A 24416-nucleotide genomic window follows, 5' to 3' on the forward strand; every position below is an offset into this window, starting at 1 on the left:
TTCATTTTGGGAAGTTGTTTGCTAAAAATACATGCATGAGTATGTGTTAAAATATAGCGCGCCTGTTTACTATTACCCTAATTTCACTTAATGAGTCTTTCCGTTTTGTTGATGTTTCAAACAACACATTTTTGATACCAGAGGTTCTAATTGCCTGCATACAGAACATAGTTTGAGTACATTATTAAAGTATTTTTTTTCTCAATGCCATCTGCTATGAGCACGAAACAGAGGATTTTGTGGGCGCTGCAGCTCATTTATTGCCTTCCATAATGTACAGCTATGTGGAGTATGAACAGGTGTGTGTTGAGCTAGCGGTACATTCACAATGCACAGAAATCACACATTTAAAACATTTCACTTGCAGATGTTAACCATTTTAGCTCCTACTGCTGAAAAGTGTGACCTTAATGGGAATGAAAAGCTGAGATGTGGCGGATCGGCCCCTCAATGCTCATCATACGAGCGTCACACTGTAACAGCTGGCTGCTGCTCTTGTTTGTGCACAACTCTCAGACATCAGCACCTTAATACAGTAGGTGATGTTCAGACTGGTGTCTCTTGTTGCCTTCATACTTTAGATTCCTTTCTTTCACGTAATAATTGAAAATTTTACCATTGTACTTTATAAAGATTTTAGTTTAGTCCATATTTTCATTAGGAGCCAGTCTGGTTTTGCGGCTAAGGCAGGGGATTTTAAACCTCAAGAATAACTACTGTGCCTCATGGTGTGACCCTATGGAAGTCAGTTAACCTACTGGTACTTCACAGGTAAAGAAACCTCCCTTAACATAAATGGAAACTGCCTTGATTAAAGGCAGGGAAATCAATATTTTGCATACATATTTTCCAGAAAGCAAAGCATTAAGATTCTCTACTGTACTACAGACAATCTGTTATATTGTTTCAAAAACATTATTTATTTATTTAATATCAAACAGCAGTGAGTTGTTATGCTCGACAAACATTATTCAGATAATAAAGCAGGAGCAAATCCTGGATGCTGCGGTGGGCTGGCGCCCTGCCCGGGGTTTGTTGGCTGGGATTGGCTCCAGCAGATCCCCGTGACCCTGTAGTTAGGATATAGCGGGTTGGATAATAGATGGATGGATGGATGGAAATCTTGAATGGCTGGATATTCATACAGGATACACCCAAGCCAGAGACAGTCAGTCCATTAGGCTGCCATCATCAGAGGGGCACCATTTATGAAAGTTAAGGGGCGCGAGATCCGGACAGTGAAGGGGACAGGTCAAAGAACTCTGATGATACTGAGTTGGTGCTGTTACCCCCTGGGCGGTGTTTATAAAAGTAAAAGTGCATACAGTCCATATACTAAGGGGCACATGCTCCTTAAAGACTGCAGTATATAAGCAAAGGGGAGCTGATTGTGCTACTGAAGGGGCACTCGTTCTGGACACCGAGGGAGAATCGTTTAGGTTGTCAGTCTGATAATACAGACCACACGCTACAGAAAATTAGGGGTGATGTCCATCCATAACTCACAGGGCTCCAAATGGTGTTTCGACCAGCGCTGACCTGAGCTCAAGTTCAAATTTCTTGTTATGTGCGCAATTACATGTCTCCCACGCATTAGTGACAACAGCATAAAGGAATACAACAGCAGAAGATACAAACGTGAAGCACCCCATACTTACGAGTGTTATTTGCCCCTGACAAGAATATCAGAAACATGAGAAATGAGAAGAAATATGTCCCTGGTTGGCCTAATGACCTGATATTCAGTTTACAGAAGGTGATAGGACTTGGCCTTAAAGTCTCATCAACCTGAACAGGAGTATAGTGTATTCTGGGAAAGCTGAAAGGCAAAACAGGATTGAGAATATCTTGCTTAGTTAGGAAGTGCAGCTTTTGATTCCCATGAGAAAATAACTTTGAGCCTATAATAATGATTCAGTAACATTTTATGGGTTTTGAGAAAACTGCAAAAGTGTCTTTGCGTTTCTTAATGGAGAAGAAAAACAAGTAAGCCAGTTAACGTGTGTGTGTGAGAAGGATGAGGGGAAAACAACTGCCTTCTTTGAGCCTTTTTTTTCAAAAATGGTTCTCTTATTACTATTTCTGCTTTGATGACATTTTGTTAAGAGTTCTGTTCAGTTGCAAAAATGGACCTTTGCAAGGAGCCTTTTACACTAGTTCTGTTGCTTTGTAAAAAACTGAAATGGACACTTTCATGGATCACTGACTCTTAGCTGCTTGAAGCTTGAAGAAAAGAGCTCCCTCTGGTAAAGAAGCTTTTTCTTTTTATGTTTCAATTAAGGATATATAATTTGCAATTAAAGCAAAGAAGCCATCTGGGAATTGTTATCTGGGACTGAATGAAGACTTGACCCACTCTGTTTGTATTATTCTTGATGCAAGTAAATATAATTTTTATCTAAAAGCTTAAACCAATGTCTCTGTCTGATTTGTTAGTACAATCAAGAAGACAGATTGTCCATTCCTTGTCTAACTGCAGTCCTTTAAGGGTGCAACAGGATGTTCATATGAAGCCACCTAGGGTAAGGTAACATATAGCAGAATCATATAATGGCGTATTAAGGCAGTGTGCTATTGTGAGTAAAGTGGTGTTAACAGTCGGTAGAAAATGATTATATTAATGGTTATTAGACAATGAGACAGGGAGATGTGAAATTATATGTGATTTTCTGATGATTATGACCTAACATAACAAAATGCCCGTTGGTTTAAATAGGCTTAATGGTATAATGGTATGTCCTTCTGTTTCTATTACATCATGGATTTACAAGCCTCTGTTCACTGGATATGCCAGCCTTTACATCCTTCTCTCTTTGTGCGCCTGAATGCCTTTGCTCACTTACATCCCTCTTTCTTTGTGCTTTTTGTTGCCTTTCTTAGTTGAACATTCCCGCCTTGTTGCGAAGAACGTGACACATGGATGTACGACACTCGGTTTACTAACTCATGCTAGCGACAAGACTTTGTTCTTCAGACATTCCTGCCCTCTTGTGGATGTCAGGTGACATTATGTCCGGGCATGAGCAAGAACGCTGGCCGGATGTAAATCTTATAGCTTTATGTATCAAGACAGATGGGGAACTTTTTACTTTGAAATAAGAAACAAAGCTCAAATCTCTGATTTTACTCTGTGTACACTACAATAGCAGAGCTAATTAGGATTGTATTGTAGTCTGCCACCAACAACGCATCTCTTTTAATAAAATTGTGTTGCCCTCTCATTCTCAGTGACACTGCAAAACAAACCCACACAGCACATATACTGAGTACTCTATATACTAAGTCACATTAATTAAAACATGTGTGTGTATATACATATGGATTCTGAATTTTTAAAAAAGATTAAACAAATCTGAGTAACTCTGAATTTGAGCAAATAAACTTCAACATTACAAAAACTAACATATACAAATCCACTTTATATGATTCAACATAGTGGGAAATGAAGCCCACCTCTGCAATCCAGGGCTCAAAACAGGAAACAATCCTGAATTGGGTGCCAGTCCATCAGAGAGCACACATGTGCAGACCCACACTCACATATTTATATATATCTATATTTATATATTTATATATATATATATATATATACATATACACATTCAAACATGAAACTGAACAAACTCTGATAAGAAAGGGGTATTTTGACATGAAAAGCAATGGACGACACCGTATTATAAGGGTCATGGCATATAAGTAAGGGAAACAACTGACAAATCAATGTTACATTTATGTAAGACCTTTCATGGCCAGCACTACTTCTAAAAAGCGTCAAGCTACAGCATATAATAAGACAGATTCCAAGCTGTCGCTAGTCTGTGCTGAGAAGCAAATCCACACAAATTTATTATGCAATCAGTGCCTCCCTCAGCGAACTCTTTTCCAAAGCACTTCCAAAACAATGGAATCAAACAAGCGACAGAGGTACTGACGGTTTTATAATAAATTCATGAGGAGATTGTAAAATCAAATCAGCCAGTGATTTTAGATCTTGCAGGATTTGTAATTTAAAGCCCAGCACTGCTAGCTGTGTCATAAGCCATTAATGGCAGTTAGCCTGACTGCTTCTTCTGATGCATAAATAAAGCTTCACAGTACCTTGATTTCAGTAAAACATGTTTGTTACTTTTAAATTTTCTAATAAAAGCCCATTAATCTCATACAGGTTTAGAGTAGCTCAATTTCAGTAATGGGCTCTTACAAAAAGTGCAGAATGAGCTCTGGTAATTGTCATAATGACATAATGCATTCTGGACTTTTTGAAGCAACAAACAGTCAAAATTATTATTCACTTTATTATCTGCCATTCCTAAGATCTCCTACATGCTTTCAGGTTATTTCAAAACATTAGGTTATGGAAATACTGCTGCTTCTTCACTGCATTCTGTTTACATACATACAGACTTACATAATCAGGCTGTAAAATGTTTATGTGTTGTGTATACAGTAGAAATATATAGGAAGCATCCAGTATGCATAAAAATGCCAAATGCCAAATATGTTTGTGTATACTGTACCGTATATAACCTGTACAAATAGATAGATAGATAGAACAAGGCACTATATGATAGATAGATAGATAGATAGATAGATAGATAGATAGATAGATAGATAGATAGATAGATATACTGTAACTTGCTGCATAGGTTATATATATTACAAACACACACACACCCACATACACACATATTTTGGTAAATACTGGATATGTCCGGTATATGTGATGTAAGCATATGCATACTATAAATGCAATAAACTTTCACATAAATGAGCTATTTACAGTATATATGTACTTTAAATATAAAAAAAACACAAACATGTATATATATATATGTGCGTCTGGTATACAGTATGTGATATATGTGTTATATACATACATAAATATTATATGTGTGTGTATATATGAGTGTGTATAACTGCATTTCATTAAAATCATATGAGCATACATTGAAATATATGCATAAATTGTATGCCTCTACTACATGCGATGTGTGTATGCATATACTTTATATAAATTTTTACATTTTACATATACTGTACTCATATATACACACACACACAGTATACGTTATATATATATATATATATATTTACATACACAATACTTATACACACATGTATTACTCTCAATCATACATACATAAACTGTGCATATATACACACAAGTACATATAAAAATATACAGTATATATATATTTATATATACATAATATAATATATATAATCAAATTTATATATATATATATAAACTATATATATATATATATATATAAATATATACACACACAAACACAATTACTGTATTACACCTTTCCTTTCACTATGAAATTTACTAATAGTATTAGTCCATAAACAGACAAATCAATGCAATTAGTTCATGTTACCCTGCAGCTCATTAAGGCACCTAACTTCAAACTGCTTCTCTTCCCTTTCAACAGGTACAAAGAACACAAACTGACGAATGGAGATGGAAATGAATGGGTTTTCCAGCCGTGGCTTTCTTTCCCACTTTTGTTTGATTTTGATTGTTCCCATTTGTTTTCATGGAATACGCTATAAAATTTCATTTATACGTTTTTATAGCTTTAGGAAGCCCAGGATAAAAGCCTGTTTATAACATCTGGAACTGAATGTCATAAGTTTAAAGATCCCATAAAATATTACGTTGGCTTCATCCTTTCTTTATTCTTTTTTTTTTTGTTTTTCTTTCTTTCTGCGTGCCCCCTTGCTGTCCGCGGCGTCATCACCCTGTATGCCCATTGTTCATTGCGCAGCCCTTCCCAGCAGATGCTGACATAGTGACAGACACAGAGACATCACTTCATGCCATAAATACCTGTCTTTCTGTTCGCGAAGAACAAGCTGGCCAGCATGCCACCCTGACATCCCCATCGACAGCGCCTCTCTGAGTTGTCGCTTTGCAGCGCCGTGTCAATCGCTAGAGCAGCTCGCTAATGACAAGGAGACAGTTTTCCTCCAATCAGGCTTCATGCACTTTTTTAGCCAGCCTCGCTATAGCACACACCAAACCAAAGTGACAAGGGGACAGACTTCAGATGATATATCCACCAATCGAACTACACTTTTATAGCGCCTTTCAGAGGACTGCAGCAACCCGCAAACCAATCCAATCCGAAACCACACAAAATGGAAACTGAGTACAAGCAGGCACCATCACAAAGGCACAGGCAAAAAGAACAAAAAAAAAAAACGACAGAGGCAAGGATAAGCAAACGCTTGAAAAAAGGGAAATGAGGTGCCGATTAAGGATGAGGAGGTCGCTTTTGAAAGGCATCTCTGAAGAGGTGGCTCCTCTCTCCAGTCCCTCACTCAAAGAGCCCCACGAGCAGGAGACATTTCCAGCGAGTGGGCGCCACAACGCTCAAAATAGACATCAAGCTTGGAGAGAGCGCATTTAAAAGAGAAAAATCGCAGAGACAAAGCGGGGGAGATGAGAGATGGAGTGGGGGTGGGGGGCGTCACTGTGCCCAGATCTAACGTCTCCTCTCGTGCTTTAACAAGGAAACCGTATTGGACTGATTTGAAAGATCTGCAGATGGGAAAACACGGTGTGGGGAGAGCATTGGTCGCCTGCTGCCGGTGAGGCGATCACAACAACTACAGCATGGCCGTAATGTGCTCGAACACCTGCGCAGCACGACTGGGATGGTGGGCCCTGCGGTCAGGTCTTCACCTTGGTCAACACTTTTGTGGTGCCTGTCATGAACTCGTTGTCCAATTGCTGTCTTCAGTAGGATGTGGGACTGAGAATCAGCAGACTTCATTCCGATTCAATTTGACGAATCAGGGCTTTCATTTTAAATTTCAGTAGTTTTTAACCAAACACAAAATGACGCCAATCCGACATTTACCAAATCGGTGTTGTCCATTGTATTGTCACAGGGATCCTGCCTGGGGAAACCTGGGCGAGAACGCTATCTTGTCCTTTCTTACACTGTCACCCACACTGGTCAGCTCTGAACGTCTGAATAATTAAATGGGAACACAAAAAAGAAAGCACAAAAGGTACACACTGACGGCAGGCGAGGCGCGGGTGTCAATGTCAACGTGAGACTTGGGAGCAGCGAGGTATTTGCGCTAAGCACTGCGTCGCCAGCACCAGCCAATCAATCGGACTCATTCAGTGCGATAGCTTTAGAAAAGAAAAAACTCAACACATTCACATCTACCAGAGCAGCCAAAGGAGAATCCTCCACTTTCAACAAGTGCTTCTCCTAAAGGGTTTATATAAAATAAACATCACTGTATTAAGTTATGCATGCTGCCTTTTAAATCACTTTGAGACAGCTGCTTACTTTTGAAGGCACTTTTGAAGATTTTTAATTTTTGGGTTTATAGGTCTTAACACAAGACATCATTTAAAAGTAATGATTGTTTACTTTTTAAATTCTTTTAGTGCTTACTTTAAAAGGCACAATTTTAAGTAAAGATTGCTCGCTGTGTAAAATCATTACAACTGTGAAAGGTGATATGTAGAACATAAGGCTCCTGCTCGGGACACTATACAAGAGACATAACTCGACATTAAAATAAGGCATACTTGAAAGTGTCAAGAGAGGTGCGGTGGCGCACTGGGTAGCGCTACTAACCTTGTAGTTAGGAGACCCGGGTTCACTTCCCGGGTCCACCCTGTGTGGAATTTACATGTTCTCCCCATGTCTCCATGGGTTTCCTCCCAAAGACATGCAGGTTAGGTGCATTGGTGATTCTAAATTGTGCTTGGTGTGCGTGCCCTGCAGTGGGGTGGCATCCTGCCTGGGGTTTGTTTCCTGCCTTGTTGGCTGGGATTGGCTCCAGCAGACCCCCGTGACCCTGTAGTTAGGATATAGTGGGTTGGATAATGGATGGATGAGAGGTGCTGCTTAATGCAAAAGGTGCTGTTTAAAATAAGGACTATCACATTTTGTGAAGTGAGATTACCTAGCAGTTATTCTGAAGGGCACAGTAAGGTTTATGTCAATTGTAAAATCTTCAATTTATTGAAAGTTTTGATTCCTCTAGTGCTTTCAACTATTCAGTATTCTTCACCTAATGACTACAACCCACTGGCCCTTACATCCCGTGTCATGAAGACCTTTGAGAGGCTGGTCTTGGACTATATGAATCCTCTTGTGAAAGACCACCTTGACCCACTGAGGTGTGCCTAATGGACCAAGATTGGAGGGAAAAATGCAATTATCTAAAAACTCCACAAGGCTAGACAAGGCTGGCTTTGGATTACCTTTTTTTGTTTTTTTAATTTCGCCATTGCCTTCACTACCATCCTGCCATCCATGTTAAGGGGTAAACTCAAGAATAGAGTCTATGGTGTCTTGTTGTGAAGACTGCAGCTTGTGAGGCTCAATAACTGTGTGAGCAACACTGGAACACCACAAGGAAGAGTCCTGTCTCTTGTTCTCATCACTCCATACACCTCAGACTATATATACAGTATATAACACTGGCTCATGTTACTGGCAGACATTACCAGATGATTCTACATTTATAGGGTGTATTGATAAGGGGGGTGAGAAAGAGAAGAGGAGTCAGGAGGAGAAATTTGCTTCTGGGTGCAAAGATAATCACCTGCATCTTAACATTAGCAAAACCAAAGAATTGATTATTGACTTTCTGCGCACCAAAGAGCCTCCATGTCCGGTCACTGTTCAAGGAGTGGATGTAGAGGTGGTCCACTCCTACAAGTACTTGGGGGTTCACATCAATGACAGGTTGGACTGGTCTAGTAGCACAAATGAGCTATACAGGAAAGAGCTGAGAAGACTCTTCTTTCTGAGCGGACTGCATTCACATCTTCTACAACTCTGTGAGGGCCAGTGCAATTTTCTACATTGTAGAACAGTCTGCAGTCTGCCCACTGGTAATATCACTTCAAGAGAGGCCCACCAAATCAACAAACCAAATAAGAAGGCAGGCTCAGTTATGGGGCACTCCATGGACCCCCTGGAGATTGTAGGGAAGAAGCGAATGAAGACAAAACCGAGTGTCATTATGAACAATGTTGCATATCCTCTCCCTCACACACTAACACTGATGACTTTTAGCCAACAATTCATTCAACAGAAGTGTGTCAGGAAACACAACTGCGGCCCTCATGGCAGCACACTTTTATAACGCCTCAGTCTTCGAGTCTGAAGGTTTCTTTCTGTTTAGTAATTCTGGTGGGAACCTAAGAGCTGTTTGTTGTTTGTCATATTATATTTATTTATTAAGCTTCTGTAAAAAAATGAAAAATAAATCTATCTATCCCACTGCAGAGAATGCATTATGAAATTAGGTTAATGTGCTTATCGTAAAAAGTAATATGGACATGTACAAAAAGTACTATTCAATTTTTTTTTAAATCACAGAGAAAGGCACCATATCAAATAAGGCTTATTTTGCTTTCTACAGTGCTAGTGGTGACAAGGCAACATATAATGCAACAATTTCTCCTTTAAATATACAGTATTTTAATACAATGCTTACTGCAGGGACATAGGCAGGAAATAATTTCAGGGGGTTGTAAGAATCGTAATTCTGTCCGTGATTAATCAGTTGGAATAATCATATCATTAGAGGGGTTCCCAACCTGAAATCCACACCATTGCTTATGCCTCTGGCTTACTGTGAAAGGCACCATATAAAATAAGCTTCAATTTTTTATTGGCGAGACTCCCCATATTGCCGAGGCCAGCTTGGCTGCTGACACTTTTTAAATAACAGATGCAGTTGCATATCCAATAACTGTCATCAGAGTCGCTCTCCTTCTCACCAGCTCATCTTGCTTTATTCGGACCCCCAGGGCCTGGATTCCTGATGAAGAGTCTGAGCCTGAGAACAGCCATCTAAAGGTATCATTTGAGGAGGCCCCTCTTGTGTTTCCTTCCAGATGCCACTAAGGGAATGCCAGAGGATGTTGGCATTCCCTTAGTGAGAAGCAAGTGGATAATTGGCAAGAGGAACAAGTAGATAATTGGCAAGACAAATTGAACAACCACGAAAAAAAAACTCAGAAACATGTCACCTCAGCTCTAAGTGTCTTGCTGCCACATTTGGGCTTCATACAGACCGCCGCAGGCGCACATCTGAGCTGCACCTTAGCAGATCAAACTTCAATAGAGAGTCCTCAATAAATGAGTTCAAATATGTAATAATGCACCATCATTTGACTAGGATGCCATGCTATTTAGATCTTAGAGGTGGATGACCGTGCAGCGGGACAGCCAAGTGGTACTACGGTCTGCTAAGCTTATTGTGCAGACAGCCGTCATTTTGGCTTTTCTGCAGAGCTGATCGATGACAGGGCTTCAGGCGATAAGACTGGAGGATTCTGCTACTCAAATAATGGAGCTGAAATCTTGAGACTTGATCCCAGAATATAAAGGCTGTTTTTTTTTCGCACTACTATTCTTTAATGCTATTCACTAAGATGCTACACAAAATAAAGATTACACATTACCTTAATGGATCTTACTGTTCTGATTTAAATAACACTCCTTCTTTTCTGTAACATTTTTCTTAATTATTTTTGTAAATAGCTTTCGAGCAGTGTTCACTTTGAAAGATGATATATACGGTACAATTTAGAATGCTGAAGACGCCGGCAGTTTTTAATTGCCTTGCAGCAGTGTGAACTCCAAAAAGCACCATCATGACAAATGTTTTTCATCCTCATGAACCACAATCAGGACCCCTGGTACTTGTGTGCCCATGGCATCCTCAGTCTGGAATACTGCTTTCCTTTAGCCAAATCTCTGAATATTAGTGGCAGAGAAAGTCAGTCACACACCAGGCCCCCCCCCAAAAAAAAAAAGAATATAATAAAGTAAATGTGATTAGCTGCGATGTAGTTGAGAGCTTCCGACAAAAATCAAACCTGAAATTGTTGCGGATGCAGTTTTATGTAATGCAATTCAAATTATGACTTCAAAGTACTTTGGAAGAGTGGGTCAGAAAACGTACTGCAAGTGAGGAGACAATCAAAGCTAAGTTTAGTCCTTGAAGCCACAAACATCCAAATTATTACAATTTTTGAGCAGTTACATAAGCCAGTATAAATATTTGTCTTACAAGTCAAACTGAACATAAATGTCAGGCAAATCTTTTCTCTTTCCCCAGAACTACACATGGTGTCTGCCTTTGTTTCCTTTCTTCTTCCTGAGGTCTGGGGATTCTTGGCTTCTCCTGTTGTCAGATCACGTCAGCAAACACAAGTATGAAAGTCACTGGTGACACACAGAAATACACCCCCCTTTAAAGACCCTGATTCATGCAACACAATGTACAGGATGAAGAGACGGTTTTCAAGTGGTTAAGAGGTTGCCAGAGGTTTCTGGGCAACATAGAAGTAGGGATTGCCAAAATGAGTCCATCCAGACCATTAATGAAAATGCTTATCCACTTTTAAAGACACTGGGAAGCATTGCCTATAGCACAGGGATGGACATAGTGGTTCGCAGATCTCTGTCATTCTACTAACCTCGGAGAGTCAGACATATAATATATACATCTGGAGACAACCATGAGTGAACTCTGCTTCAATGTGGGTGGGAACATTAGGACGGTTCACTGCACATGACATTTCTGTACCAATCCAATGTCTCATGATGGTGGAGGTCAAAGCAGAGGCGGTGATTTAAACAGCAAACAGCGTCTGTGCTCTGCTCTATGTCATCCAAACAATATCAAGTCTACGGTTATGATGGATAAACCTTTCATGGCCAAGCAGACTCCCAAAGGGGCCCTTGTGAACCCAATAAGCATGTGTAGTGTGTGTGCAGAAACAAAACGTCTTAAAAATAAACAGAACCTATTACAAGCATTTGAGCACATCACTGAACTTGTAGTAAATGTGAACGATGCACTGCTTCTAGCTGCCTATGGTCAATGTCGTTCACAATAAGACAGTACAGTCAGAATCAACGTGAGGTGCAAAGAACTGGCATCTACATTAGTGAAGAAAATAACAGCACCTTATCTATTCGTACTAAACAGTGTGTCATCGCACCGAGTAAAAAAAAGAGGAGACAGGAGCTCCTGATAAGCAAGATCATTTTGCTATTGATAATAAAGAGCTACAGGAGAAGAAGATTTTGGCACCCAGTAGACTGGAAACAGCTGATGGGCCGAATGACACTAACATTACCACAGACCATGGACGATGGCTGCATAGTCTAAACAAATAACTGAAGTAATTTAACATCACTCTCTAACTGCAAATGCCAAACGTGTTATACCTGAATACAGTCACAGCACATTAACAAATGGTATATAATGTACATATAGATCACAGTACCTCTCTAAAGTCTAGTTGCTGCTGTTATAACATGGGGTGATGCAAGGACTTGCTGTAGATGAGAAACTACATGCCACCGTGATGACTTTCCTGCACAGCTTCACATTTGTAATTGCTAGCAAGCTCCTTCTACTGGCAGCCATGCTGGTGCCATACAAGTGCGTTCCAGGTATGGCAAGTTCAGTAGCCCATTTTTTCCCTTTCTGTTGTGGTATTTAAACACGAGACATCAGACAGACAGGCCTCTCTTTAGTTTGTAAGATCCAAAACGCACACTTTCCATGTTTCCTTGCAGCTGGTGAGTGCCCATTGGTGGGCAGCTCTAGCATACAGAGAGCCTACCACTACGACTTGAGAAAAAATCAAACTGGTCAGGGTGAGTCGCAGACGGGTCAGACTGAATTCACTGGGAATGTCACACTACATGACTGCCGGTCATAGAAGCATGCCATTATGATCCCTAACTCTCGAAGATATCTAAATAAGGTCTGTGATTGAAAATCACTGGAAATACTTTGTAGTGTGACAGGGCCTTTAAACAACTGGGAATTGCAAGGGATGATCTGTTAGACAACTCCCTCACAATTTTTCTGCACTCCATCAAATTTCGAAAAAGTATTTCAACTTTCTTGCATTTGGAAAGTGTCAGTATCTGTACAAATGTTTTCCAGGAGATTTCAGTAACATCCTCAGTCTGTTCATTTTTTCCTTTTCCCATTTTGTTGTGCTATGATAAACATGTCTCTCTTCTGTTTATGTGGTCCAAAATATCTTTCCTCTTGATCACACTGCATTCATTGTACTTCTGGTTAAACGCACATTGGTTGTCATCATCTTGCACGCACAGAAGCCCACCCCAACAGCTTATGATAAAATGAAACCCATTTGATTCTGTCATGGTGTGTTGTAGAGTGGTGTGATCGAGTCACTGGGGATGTCACAATACATGGAAACCTCTGGAAGAGTTGTGCAGTGTATGCAGGCTGACAATATTCACATTTAAATGAGGGGGATAAAGCAGCTTTTATTTATCAGTATCTTTGTTTTCACTTTATTCTATGCACACTATTCTTAAACATATGCATGATAAATAGTTTTGATTTTATATTTTGACAGCAGCAGTCGTTTGATCTAGGAAATATAAAGATGTGTGTATATATATATATATATATATAAATATAAATAAACTGATCTAGTAATTCAAGCTTTTACTCTAACAGAACCATTTATTCTTTATAATTATTTTTTGTTGCCCAAGCATTCTTTGCCTCTGAAACTAAAACAGAACACAAGACAGGCTAAAACACCCATAAAGCGACCTGCAGTGTCTAAGAGTAAGGGCTGTGTAAGACCAGCTATGAAGAACCCCCAGCAATGGCTGTCAATGCGTGGAGACCAAAGTCTGACAGAGTTAACCTCTGGCCTTGCCCTCCCTTGTTTCTAATTGGTAGATGCAATGATATCTATGACCATTTGTAAAGAACCTCAGCAAACTGAAGTCACAAAACTATTTAATAGAAGTTAAATAACCAACAGCATCGGAATGGTAACATCAAGGATTTATCAGCAAACCCAGCATTCAGCACTAAAATGCATTTTTATCACTCTTTAATTTAATATTATTCTCTATCAGTATGCTGCTGCTGAAGTATGTGAATTTCCCCTTGGGATTAATAAAGTGTCTATCTATCTATCTATCTATCTATCTAAAATGGAGCAGATATCATGTAAACCTAAATAACAGCAATAGCATGAAGTAACAGAGAAAAAATACAGAGTAGATTTGAATATAAATGTCTGCTAACAGCCTTTTCTGGACCATTCATAACAAGTTAAAGTTTATCGCAAACTAGCATAGTGAAAAGCCTGTTTATTAAAATAAGTTTGTCTATTTCGATCATTTGTGAACCTCTGTTCCCCGGATATGCCTTACCTCCCTTTTTCTCTATTACAGGACATTCTAGCCCTTACATTTCCCTTTGTTTGTGCTCCTTGTTGCCTTTCGTCCAACACAGAATGCACAGACGTACGCCACTACATACTGTTTACTATCTCATGCCAGCCACTTGCCTTTGTTCACAGGATATTCCTGCCATCTTGTAAACGCTGGACAACATTGTGATCAAGCAGGGGCACAGTTGCCATGTGTCTTACCTCTCTTTATAAACACAGATGTACATAATATGTAGTGTACGCAGAATTAGATTGAGCTGTACTCTATATTGGTTGGTTCCAACTACTGCCAGTGCCTACAGGGATTAGCAAAAACAGCTATAAAACAATAAATTTATTTTAGTGCTAAATATAGGGGTGCATAAAGCCAGCTGTAAATAAATAAATAAAAAATAAACAGCCTAGTGAATCATAATCTTTAAAAACTGGTATTGTTAGAATGTGGAAAAATGGTCCAAGGGCAGCAACTGCACAAATAATTTCTAACATAAAATTAACAGTCAAATTCAAAAGTGTCCAAATCTCAGCTTCTTCGATGTGTCAAGTTTGCATGTTTTCTCCTTGCCTAGTTGTGTTTTTCACCAGATTCTCCGTTTCCCACCAATACACCAAAGGCGTGTGTTGGGTTAATTGGCCAGCTGTAAGAAAGTATGCCCCAGTGTGATGGATGTGGATTGGCACTCCATCCAGGACTGGCTCCTGTCTTGCATGTACGGTGCCAGGATTGGTTTTTGCTCTATTATGCTGTAATGAATCGAAACTCCAACAGTGGGTAGACGCACCAACAGAAAGGAAAACAAAAAAAGATGTTCTTAACCGTATTGCACAAAAGTTTAATTTGATAGTTTTATGTGTATGTTAATGCACTCTTAAATCTGCTTTTCAATTCCGGTCTCACATTCAGTCCTGGATCAGGTGCCAATCAGTGACACACACCCACACTGGGTCAGTTACAAACAGACAGTTATCCTTCCATGCACGTCTTTGGCAATTTACCAGAGGTGGCATGATCAAGTTTTGAAGGTTATAACAGAAACCATCAGCGAGAAGATCAAGTGGAGCAAACAGGTTTGTCCTTCTAAAGAGACGATCATCTTTATTAGACCTAGTGAGCAGCCAAAACATCCAGGCAAAAGATCAATAGGAGACATATCTCCCTGCAAGGGACTGACAGCTATTAGTGGACCGACCTGGGAGACAGCTGAAGTTCTCTCAGTATGCAGCCATGGATCATATGGATGAAGTTTTCAAGAGAAAACCCACAAAATACGAGGAACTGGTCAGCAATTGTAGACTAAGCAGTTGGGGAACATTTTGCCTACCAGTGGAGGTTGGATGCAGACACTTCACAAGACGATTCTTGGCCAGAGCCTTCAGGTCACTGGGCTTTAAAGGAGAGAGCAGAAGGGTCATCAGTACCACCATCAAAGTGACACAGAATGCCTCCAGATGGCTGTGGCTCAAGAGAGGAGAGCCATACGGGTGAAGTAGCCTATTTGCTGAAACCTGATCAACCTTAGCTGGGTCAACTGGAGGACAGTGTATGATGCTGAAAGACATGAAATACTTGAAGAATCCAGGAGCATCACTAAAGATGTGGCCAGAAACGTCACAAGATGTATTTACTTGTTCAGAGGAAAACACCCATTAACATGTGGAGAATATGCAAACCACAAAGACAATGATTAGGTTTGTTGAGCTGAATTTGATCCTCGGACAGAGGACCTTGGCAGTGCTAAACACTACATTACCATGCTGCCATGTATACAGTATTGCCAAGGCTAAATACTGTCACTAGAAAGTAGCAAGTCAAGCCAAGTTTATTGTCATATCTACACAGAACAAGGAAATTGTACTGGAATATTTCCTCAGAATAGAAGATAAAAATACAATACAAAAATAAATAAATAGTATACTTGGCATGCAACATATACAAAACAATCACATACAATAGATACAGGCCAGTATTAAATATTTATATACACTCTTTGTTATGTTATAATATTTGAATTCTTATGATTGACTGTTCAGCAAACTTTTAACTTGTCGCTAGAATTTAATGTCTTTAATTCTATTGTTTGCCTTTCTAAGGCAGTGATCGTTATATTTATCCTGCCATTTTACTATTGTATAATATTCTGTGCCACCTTCACCATCCTCTGCAGTGCTTTATGTCCTTGAGCCAAGCAGGTGCCATACCAGGGTGTGATGTAGCCAGAGTGGATGGACTCAGCTGTGTACCTGTAGAAGTTCATGAGAGCAGAAAGAGAGATGCGAGCTGCCGTCAGATGTTTGAGGGAGTGGAAGCGACAAGAGACGAAGTGTGTTGATTCCACTTCAGTTCGTCAGTGACTTCTTGAAAATTCAGGCTGAAAACTAACTCGACTGAATATATTTTTCTCTCCCACTGGTGTTTTACTGTAGCACTCTATATCCTGTCTGCAGAGTACCATGTTGTTTAGGAGAAAAAAAAAAGAATAATCATTTAGCTGTTTGCTACCAATAAATGCAAAGTCGTATCTTATTACAATACCTGCTAATTCACTTTGTTTGCTTATCTCAATAATGTGCTGTGAGTGCAGAGCTAAACCACACAAGATACTGTTTTATATATTTCAAAAAGTAAAATATCTTCTTTCATTAAATGTTTATAAGAAAAACCTTAAAAATATATTTCAGGGTGGGTTCTGACTTGTTGGTTCAATAAGCTCCAGGGGCCTTATGTATAACACCATGCGTAGAATTCGCACTATAATATGGCTTAAGCACAAAAGCCAAAATGTGCTTACGCACACAAAAATCCAAATGCAGGAATCTGTGCGTACTCCAACTTCCACGTTTTCCGCTACATAAATCCCGATCAGCGTGAAAAGTAACGCTCGTGCACTCTCTTTATGTAACGCCCCAACTCCTCCCAGAACTACGCCTCCTTGAATATGCAAATCAATATAAATAGCCCTTAAGCTCAGTCTTCTGTGAAAAGACTATGGGAAAAGCACGGGGGAAAATATAAGAATTTAAGCGAATACCAAGTGGAGGCAAAGGGAAAACATACTATTTGTTTAATTAAACCATGGTATAATCAACAAAAGGAAGTTGATCGAATGACATAGCGTGTTGGAGAAACTTGAAAGCTCAGATATCAAAGCCGCCGTGAAAAGTGTCATATGAAAGCTCAGTTGGGTACAGACAAAAAAAAAATAGGCACACAGTGGGAAAAAAGCATGAAATGTCAACTTCAATCTCGAAATTTCCACTTTAATCACGTAGTTTATATTGTCATGAAAGTAGAACATCATAAACTTCATCTTAAAATCGTTTAATTAACCAGTTTCTAAAATCACATCGCAATTAAAGTAGCACGTTAAATGCTTTGTTTTGTATTTGATCTTCTATGTGCTCTATGTGTGTGAATCACTACTTGCTTCTTAAACCGGCTCTCTTCCTCCAACTGGACACAGAATCCATTACATTCGTGATATTACAGCTCTGTGAATAACTAAAATACTGAGATGTATACGTGATATCATTTTCACGATGATAGGAGTTAAAGCACGTTATTAAACATGGGTTTCACGGCGCAGTGATTTTGTGCGACCTTCGATGAAATGATTTATGACAGCAGTACTCATGGGTGGCTCTAGGCTTGTGGCGGCACTGGGCAGAGAAAGAATCGGTGGCCCCTTCGCCTGCCAATTTCAATATGGTATCTTATGCACAGCGGATGGCCACGTCCATTACGGACACTACATAGCCGCCTCGTGCTCATGATACAAGCGTTTAACTTTTGTCGAAATTTGCCGTTGTGTTTTTAGCTGTGTCGATATTTTCTCTTTCTGTTTTAAATTCAATATATATTGGCGTAGCCGCCACTGCAGTCCTTGCTTTTCTTTCCCCAAATACCCAATCACCACACAATCAGCTCTGTAATAGATGTTAAGCCATCTGTAAGCTTAGAGTGCCGATTCTTCAAAATGTTTAAGGAACATTGAAATATCTTCGTAGTACATGTTTAATTATTCTATCCTTCACGCCAGTCCCAGTGAAGAATACGGATTATTTAAATGAAGTTAAAGTTTTACTTGTATAATATAATAAACATATTTTGATGCATTTCATCTTAAAAATGATATCGTCATCATATGTAAATACGTGTTTTATAATGTGGCTCAGGTTGTGCGATATTATAACTGTAGTGCAAGTTTACAGTGGGGTGATTGTACTTATAAGTACAAACAGTTCTACAAAGAGCACTTGACTGAGTGTGTTTATAGTTCTTGGGATGAAACTGTTTCTGAACCGCGAGGTCTGTACAGGAAAGGCTTTGAAACGTTTTGCCATGGCTGAGGTAGCGTGTGCTTGAGTCTGTATCCCGATAATTCTCTTTCCGATCAGCTGCTGCTGTGATTCACACTCAGATACAGTGATATAAATACTCCGAGTGGTGCAGTGAGAGTAATATGGAAAAAGATGATCCGCTGTGGCAACTCCTAACGGGAGCAGCTGAAAGAAGAAGAAGGAGAAGGTGCAGTGAGAGTAACAACGCTAAAGCAGTTATGGTATTTGGAATACTATGGCTGTTCCCTGGACCTTTATATTGTTACAGGTTAATTACAATCAGATGCATTACACTAATAAACAATATGCGGTTAGTTTCAGTGTATTTATAAAGCCGTGTCAGGAAAATAAGGAGTAACCACACAGGAACAGTAGCATTGCTTTGACGCTGGGTGGCGCCAGTCTGCAAAACCGAGCGGAGAATTTGCTTACGACAAGGTATGAGGTACCGTGGAGAAGTGCGTGGCTTTATGTCAAGTGTAGGTTTTATACATCGCAATTTGAATGTGGAAAAGTCCTTATGCAACATTTCCGTGCGTACGCAACGTTTATACATGAGGCCGCAGGTCTCCACAATTCTACAGCTGGACTAAGATAGCTGAAAAATGTGCATGTTAATGGAGACTGATGGCTACCATTCTATCCCGTTCTGTTTCAATAAACTCCAGTCCTTGTGTTCCTGAATATATGGCTGAAAATGTCTGGCAGGATGGGTGGATACGCATTTCAGTATCATTAGGAGTTTTGAGATCTAAGCCCTTTAAGTGTGATAAAGCCTCTATTGATTCCAGGGCCTACAAGCTCAAATGTGTTGGTTTCCATTTTAATATTCTATGTAAAAAACGGGTTACAATTAACCTAGGGTATCCTCCTCAGAAAGAGGAACAGGAGTACATGGACCTATGGAAGAAGACCTGGTGCAGATATAGGACACCTTAGAGGTATTCTGTCTCTTGTCTTATCTGGGAATGTGTGAATATTCCTTAATGAGGGGTTTGAAGACATTGCTGAGGACTGGTAGACCTTGTCTCTCTGGTTCAGCATGTTGGTACCATGACCATCATTGGGCTAAGCAGAGTATAAAAGAATGAATGAAATGAAACAAATGAATATCTCACATAATGAAATGAAATAAGTTACTATTCCATCCAAGGTATGTTATCTGACTGAGCTGATCTTATGACAATCCATTACGGAGTGTATGATGTGACCTTTTAAAATATTTTGGCTACCCAGATAGAATATGCCAACTCCTCACAAAAGCCGTCAAATCCTACTGTAGATCCGAGTCTTAGGTCCAAGAACCATAAGAATATAACCTTAAGTTTGCCAGCATAAGTAATTTGTCCTTTTAATGAACGTTTAATGCCAGTGCAATTCACAGTATCACAAATATTAATGAGGTGAGCTTAACTCTTTTATTTCGTTTTAGATGCGCACAGTGAAAAGCAGTTAAAAAGCCATTTCTAGTGCTCCACTTTCATTAGTCGTTTGCATGTGCTCACAGATGGCTGCTTCATGTCTTGAAAGGACTCCTGTCATGTTTGAAAAGAGACAAGGAATTCAGTACCAAGTAAAAACACACTTCTGTCCTAAGACTATATTACCATCAGGGAATAAAAAGCCTCATGAAACTCGCAGTGCTCAGTGAGCAGCCCGTAAATGATGGCCCAGAAGCACAGTTTAAATTGTGGTCAGGCATAAAGCATGCACCACCTGCATCTGAAAGTCTACAGTATGTGCAAAAAAGCCATGTGCCATTTGCAATCCCCCTTGCAAAAGCAGCATCGCCTGTTGCCGTGACAACAAGTGCATAGCAACAAACATGTATTTGACATTGTAGCACACAATTATACCTTTATGTAAAAAAGAGGTCTAAATGGGCCACTGCAGGCCTTAATTATTTGACAGATTGGAAGCTTATATTCTGTGGTTTTTTAATCACAAACCTAAACGTTCGATGGCATGATCAGAGACGAGGATATGTAATGTTTATATTTCCTCTTTGCAGAAAATGAAGACGATTCATGAAAGACAGATCATTTTAAATTACCTCACAAAAACTGAAAAAGAAAAGAAAGACCATTTCGCCTCCAGAGGAGAGACTCGTCCCATATTCATAGCTTATTCACTTTCATGCAGCATTATATAACATTTCAACTGTCACGTAAGCAGTTGCTGCCAAGCAAAAAAATACGTTCATTTGCAGCTTGAAAATAGGTGGATGGTAGCAAAGGTTTAAAAAAATAGACAGATGACAAAAGTGGTTCTTTTGTGTATTGATTGCGGGCGGAAAACAAAGACCAGCATGGCAAAGAAATGGTGCCCTTCTTCAACATAAATACATTCTCCTGTACATCGTCTGTATATATCGTCTGTATCTGCTGTTTGTACGCCTATATTTGAGCCTGCACAAGCAGTCGTCCCTGGATAGTTCACCATAAAGTACACTCTCTAACCATATGGGCCAGTTCAAAGATGCCAATTAATCACACCTCTCTAAAATATGAGGGACAATCTATACAAACATGTGAACAACAGTCTGGTGAAAGCAGCCAGGCTCAAAATTAACTGGGGCCCACACTATCTCAAATAAAGATTCCACAAATGATGGAGATAAAACTAAGAGAGTTACGTTGAAGGACTGTAACAAAAAGCTCAGTCAGACTCAGTTGTAACCTAATTTACCTGGAACTCGAAACAGAAACACATAATAAAGGTGATTCTGCAAAGATCTAAAGCTGACAGTGTCATGACACCACCCGCCTTTTCAGTTCTATTACTGGGTGACAAACATTCCTACAATAAAACACTGGCAGAAGTCAATGAAATTACACCTGTCTGGTTAGCCATGAAAAGGAAAATTATCTCTGCATAATCTGCTTTGTGCTCCAGTCAACATAAATTACTCCCAAATTACCAGTTGTTCACCATTTATTAAAGATATGGAACCAATGTAGGACATATTTTAAAGCAAAGCTTTAAACTGTGGCCCCGATAGATGATAATGGCTTATTTCAGTCCTCTCAAACCTATACAGTATTCAATCTATGGAAGACACATGCGATTGTGACATTCACAGCTCTCACTTATTTGCATCTTATCAATTATTATGCCTTCAAATTTAACCTTACAGGAACAATTTTTTTCTTCTTTATAAAATTAGTAACTTTGCATTAAAAGTAGCTTACTTTATTTCCCTCATATTTCATCTACAGTGCATCAATCGCTGAGGTAATATATATAGATGAAGATTCAAGTAGCGTCTCCAGAGTATATCAACAAATGTATTTTAATGTAATATATTAACACATTTCAAAGGGTTTTTACCCCTTAATTAATGATCTTATGGAACTATAGGCCCTGCAGTGGGTTGGCACCCTGCCCAGGGTATGTTTCCTCCCTTGCACCCTGTGTTGGCTGGGATTGGCTCCAGCAGACCCCCGTGACCCTGTAGTTAGGATATAGCGGGTTGGATAATGTCTAACCCGCTGAATCCGAATACAGGGTCACGGGTGTCTGCCGGAGCCAATCCCAGCCAACACAGGGCACAAGGCAGGAACCAATCCTGGGCAGGGTGCCAACCCACCGCAGGACACACCTAAACACACCAAGCACACACTAGGGCCAATTTAGAATCGCCAATCCACCTAACCTGCATGTCTTTGGATTGTGGGAGGAAACCGAGCGCCGGAGGAAGCCCACGCAGACACGGGAGAACATGCAAACTCCACGCAGGGAGGACCCGGGAAGCGAACCCGGGTCTCCTAACTGTGAGGCAGCAGCGCTACCACTGCGCCACCCGTTTGGATGGATCTTTATTTAATTTATACTGTTTTCATAAATAATAATTTTCATTCAAGTTAATAAAACTCGGGTGGCACGGCGGCACAGTGGGTAGCACTGCTGCCTCGCAGTTAGGAGACCCGGGTTTGCTTCCTGAGTCCTCCCTGTGTGCATGTTCTCCCTGTGTCTGTGTGGGTTTCCTCCCAGTCCAAAGACATGCAGGTTTGGTGAATTGGCGATCCTAAATTGTCTCGTGTGTGTGTGCCCTGTGGTGGGATGGATAAATAAAGCTCTTTTCACAGGCTAAATCACAGTTCATGAAAGGTATATACAGGTATTATATTAGAAATAATTACCCATGATGCTTAGGAGCTGTATGCCCTAGTTTTCCTCTAAGCCTTTGTCACATTCGGCTCTGGTCGGTGCACTCTTCTCCTTCACATATTAGCTGTCTTACTTTCTGATTTTCTATATTATCTCAAGTTGGAAAAAAATTACTCTTTACAAGGATCCGTTCAGAATTAATCAATGTCATTATTAAGTAAGCATACCGGGCCTGTGCTAAACCATTTTATTTTATTAATTTTATATGACAAACCATTTTAGGTTGAGCTGCGTTAATGCACAGCTCACTGGGTTGGACTGGAGTAGTGTGTTGAGTTTCATGGGTTATCTTTGGATCATATTATGGTAATTGCTACTTTTTGAATTTATTGGGTTGTGTTGGGTTCTTTAAATTAAAAAATAAATAAAAGCCTGAAATGTGCATTAGATATAAACAACATTTATAATCAAATATTACTACATCAGTGTCTTTTATGCTTTCATTTATTATGTACATAGAGTATACAGTATGTATACAATGTATGACTTGTGGTATTTTTCCACATTTTACACAGATGTAGCTTGCATTTACTTACACACATAAAACTGTAATGAAAATATGAGACACAATATGAGCTGCAGAACAGGGCCTCTTAAGATGTAAGTGTTCAGAAAGAAAATAGAAGACAGCTGCACGTCTACAGATTATCACGAGTTCTGACTAGAAGTGGGATACACGGTTAAACAATACATGAAGATTTATCAGTTATTGGACAAATGTTGTAAATAATTTCTGAGTAAGATGATAAAAGAGTGCAGTTTACAGTCCCTTGATGTGGCTATCTATTGTGTCTTCATGGTTTAACATCTCAGGGCTGTCCTGTTGGAAGTCATCAAGCCATTCAGGTTTTGTCCTTTCTTTCTTAACCAAGCCACTGGGACACAGCTGGATGGACAAAACCTAAGCATCAGACAAGGAAACCTGCCAAATTCCTGCCATAGTCAAGCCTCGCATTCAGAAGGCAATGATTAGGGTATTCTCCCTGTCTCTGTAGCTAATTGCCAGCACTAAAACCCAAGCTCAGTGCTTTTTATTTATCACATTCACATATTTTGTCCTTCTGCTTTGACATTTATGTGGGTGTTTTGGGCTAGCATTCTGCTTGAAATAACATAATCCATTTTTGAGGGAGCAAAACAAAATTATATCGTTAGTTAATCACCTTCTTTGTAATAATAGTAACATTCAAACAAGTGCTGCCCTGAAAAATCAGCTAGGACTGTGCAAAAGAGAATCACTGAAAGCCCTCATGGACTAAATGACATAGTCCTCTGTCAGTGTCTACAAGAGAACATCAAAAGCTACGTAATTCTCTTACTACTAAGTACACAAACTGCAATGTAAAGACTGCAAATTCCAAATGAATCGGTGTTTTCTCATTATTGGAGCGGAGCAGCCTAAACAAGCTTAAAGTGATAGGAGCTTGAGGCAGGAGAATAAATAGAACTTTATTTGTGAGGCAGTAATCAGCCATAGCATAGGCATCAGTCCATTACATGATACACTCCCACACAGTCACACTCTCTCATATTGGTTCAATTTCAATTCACCAGTCACCTTAAACAAACAAAATTCATTTGAATTTTAATGTAAGCGTACAATGAAGCAGACAACACCATCATCAGACCTCAGATGGGACAGACAGCTATGTCAGGATGA

At 39.6% G+C, this 24416-nt stretch overlaps 1 protein-coding gene across 2 annotated transcripts in view; it reads right to left on the bottom strand.

Moving 5' to 3' along the window:
• The window catches only part of kalrna (kalirin RhoGEF kinase a), a 758514-nt gene that overhangs the window by 541142 nt on the left and 192956 nt on the right, over positions 1 to 24416 (bottom strand). The window contains exon 1 of one of the 2 annotated variants that reach the window (XM_039757408.1): positions 5837 to 6126. The exons of the other annotated variant lie outside the window; for it this stretch is intronic. Coding sequence (XP_039613342.1) covers positions 5837 to 5873 — 37 coding nt within the window. The 5' untranslated portion in view covers positions 5874 to 6126. Of the gene's footprint in view, positions 1 to 5836; positions 6127 to 24416 lie in introns of those variants that run through there. 2 annotated transcript variants of the gene reach the window in all.

This window comes from Polypterus senegalus, chromosome 6 (assembly GCF_016835505.1).
Source record: "Polypterus senegalus isolate Bchr_013 chromosome 6, ASM1683550v1, whole genome shotgun sequence".
Classification (NCBI taxonomy): Eukaryota; Metazoa; Chordata; class Cladistia; order Polypteriformes; family Polypteridae; genus Polypterus; species Polypterus senegalus.